The 1,048-nt window shown below is 40.1% G+C and overlaps 1 protein-coding gene across 1 annotated transcript; it reads right to left on the bottom strand.

The window, feature by feature from the left end:
* Positions 1–221: 221 nt before the first annotated feature.
* Positions 222–716, bottom strand: LOC138902085 (uncharacterized). The gene has a single exon (XM_070189896.1). The coding sequence runs from the start codon at positions 714–716 to the stop codon at positions 222–224; it is 495 nt and encodes a 164-aa protein (XP_070045997.1).
* Between the last annotated feature and the right edge of the window lie 332 nt (positions 717–1,048).

The following is a 1,048-nucleotide window of genomic DNA, read 5'->3' as shown; positions in this document are numbered from 1 at the left end:
CGCTAGAGAAGTTCAATTAAAGTGTTACACCAATCATGGCCCAACCTAATCTCTTATAATTTTACTGCTAACCAATATTTGAAATTAGACTAAATTTATGGCAGGAAAAGATAGATACAGGCAGGATCAATTTAGTCACTAAGATAGGAGAACAAAATAAAACTAAAGCATGCTAAAATGGAAAGCCATTACTTCATTGAATAAACAAGAAAAATAACGAATTAATACATACTCATCAATAAAATTAACCGTAGAAAACTGAAGCAATCTTTTTCCATGGTCATCCAGTAATAACCTGCCTGAAGGATTTTCTTTGCAAGGACATATCCATTCATGTGAGGTCCACATACTCCCGAATGCACTTCGTTCATGATCTTTTCAGCTTCTAGGGTATCTACACACCTTAAGAGATTCAGATCTGGAGTTCTTTTGTACAAGATTTCTCCGCTCAAGAAAAAACCGCTGGCAAGCCTTCTAATGGTTCTCTTTTGGTCTCCACTAGCCTGTTCAGGATATTTCTTTATTTTCATAAACCTTTTGATATCATGATACCATGGCTGAACATCTGGTTCTATTTCAATTTTATTACAATAACCATGCCTCTCTCGAATTTGGATTTCCAGCGGGTCAATATGGACAGTGCCCGAATACGACAGCATTGAGGCCAAAGTAGCTAATGCATCAGCTAACTCGTTGTGGAATCGAGGAATATACATGAACTCGACGGACTTGAATCGTTTTCTAAGATCTTTCACATGTTGCCTATATGGGATAAGCTTGATATCTCGACCTCAGAAGGCATACCGGTGAAATTGGACGATATAGTGGGGGTATCCAAACGGGATGAATGGGTTTGTTACGGGGATGGGGACATTAGAGATTCCACTCGTCCTGGGAAGCAGTTCAGGAAATCGGGGGATTATACTGGGCGGTTCTTTGCCATTAGACCAAGCGTCCCACATTTCTAATATGCGGATGCGTAACCTCCTATTTTTCTCAGTGGGTGCAGACTCTGACTGTGGAATAGCCGATACAGGACTATCCTCAG

The sequence above is a fragment of the Nicotiana tomentosiformis genome, chromosome 11 (genome assembly GCF_000390325.3).
Source record: "Nicotiana tomentosiformis chromosome 11, ASM39032v3, whole genome shotgun sequence".
Lineage (NCBI taxonomy): Eukaryota > Viridiplantae > Streptophyta > Magnoliopsida > Solanales > Solanaceae > Nicotiana > Nicotiana tomentosiformis.
Note: the sequence above shows the minus strand (reverse complement) of the source record. Positions and strands in the feature narration are given on the sequence as shown.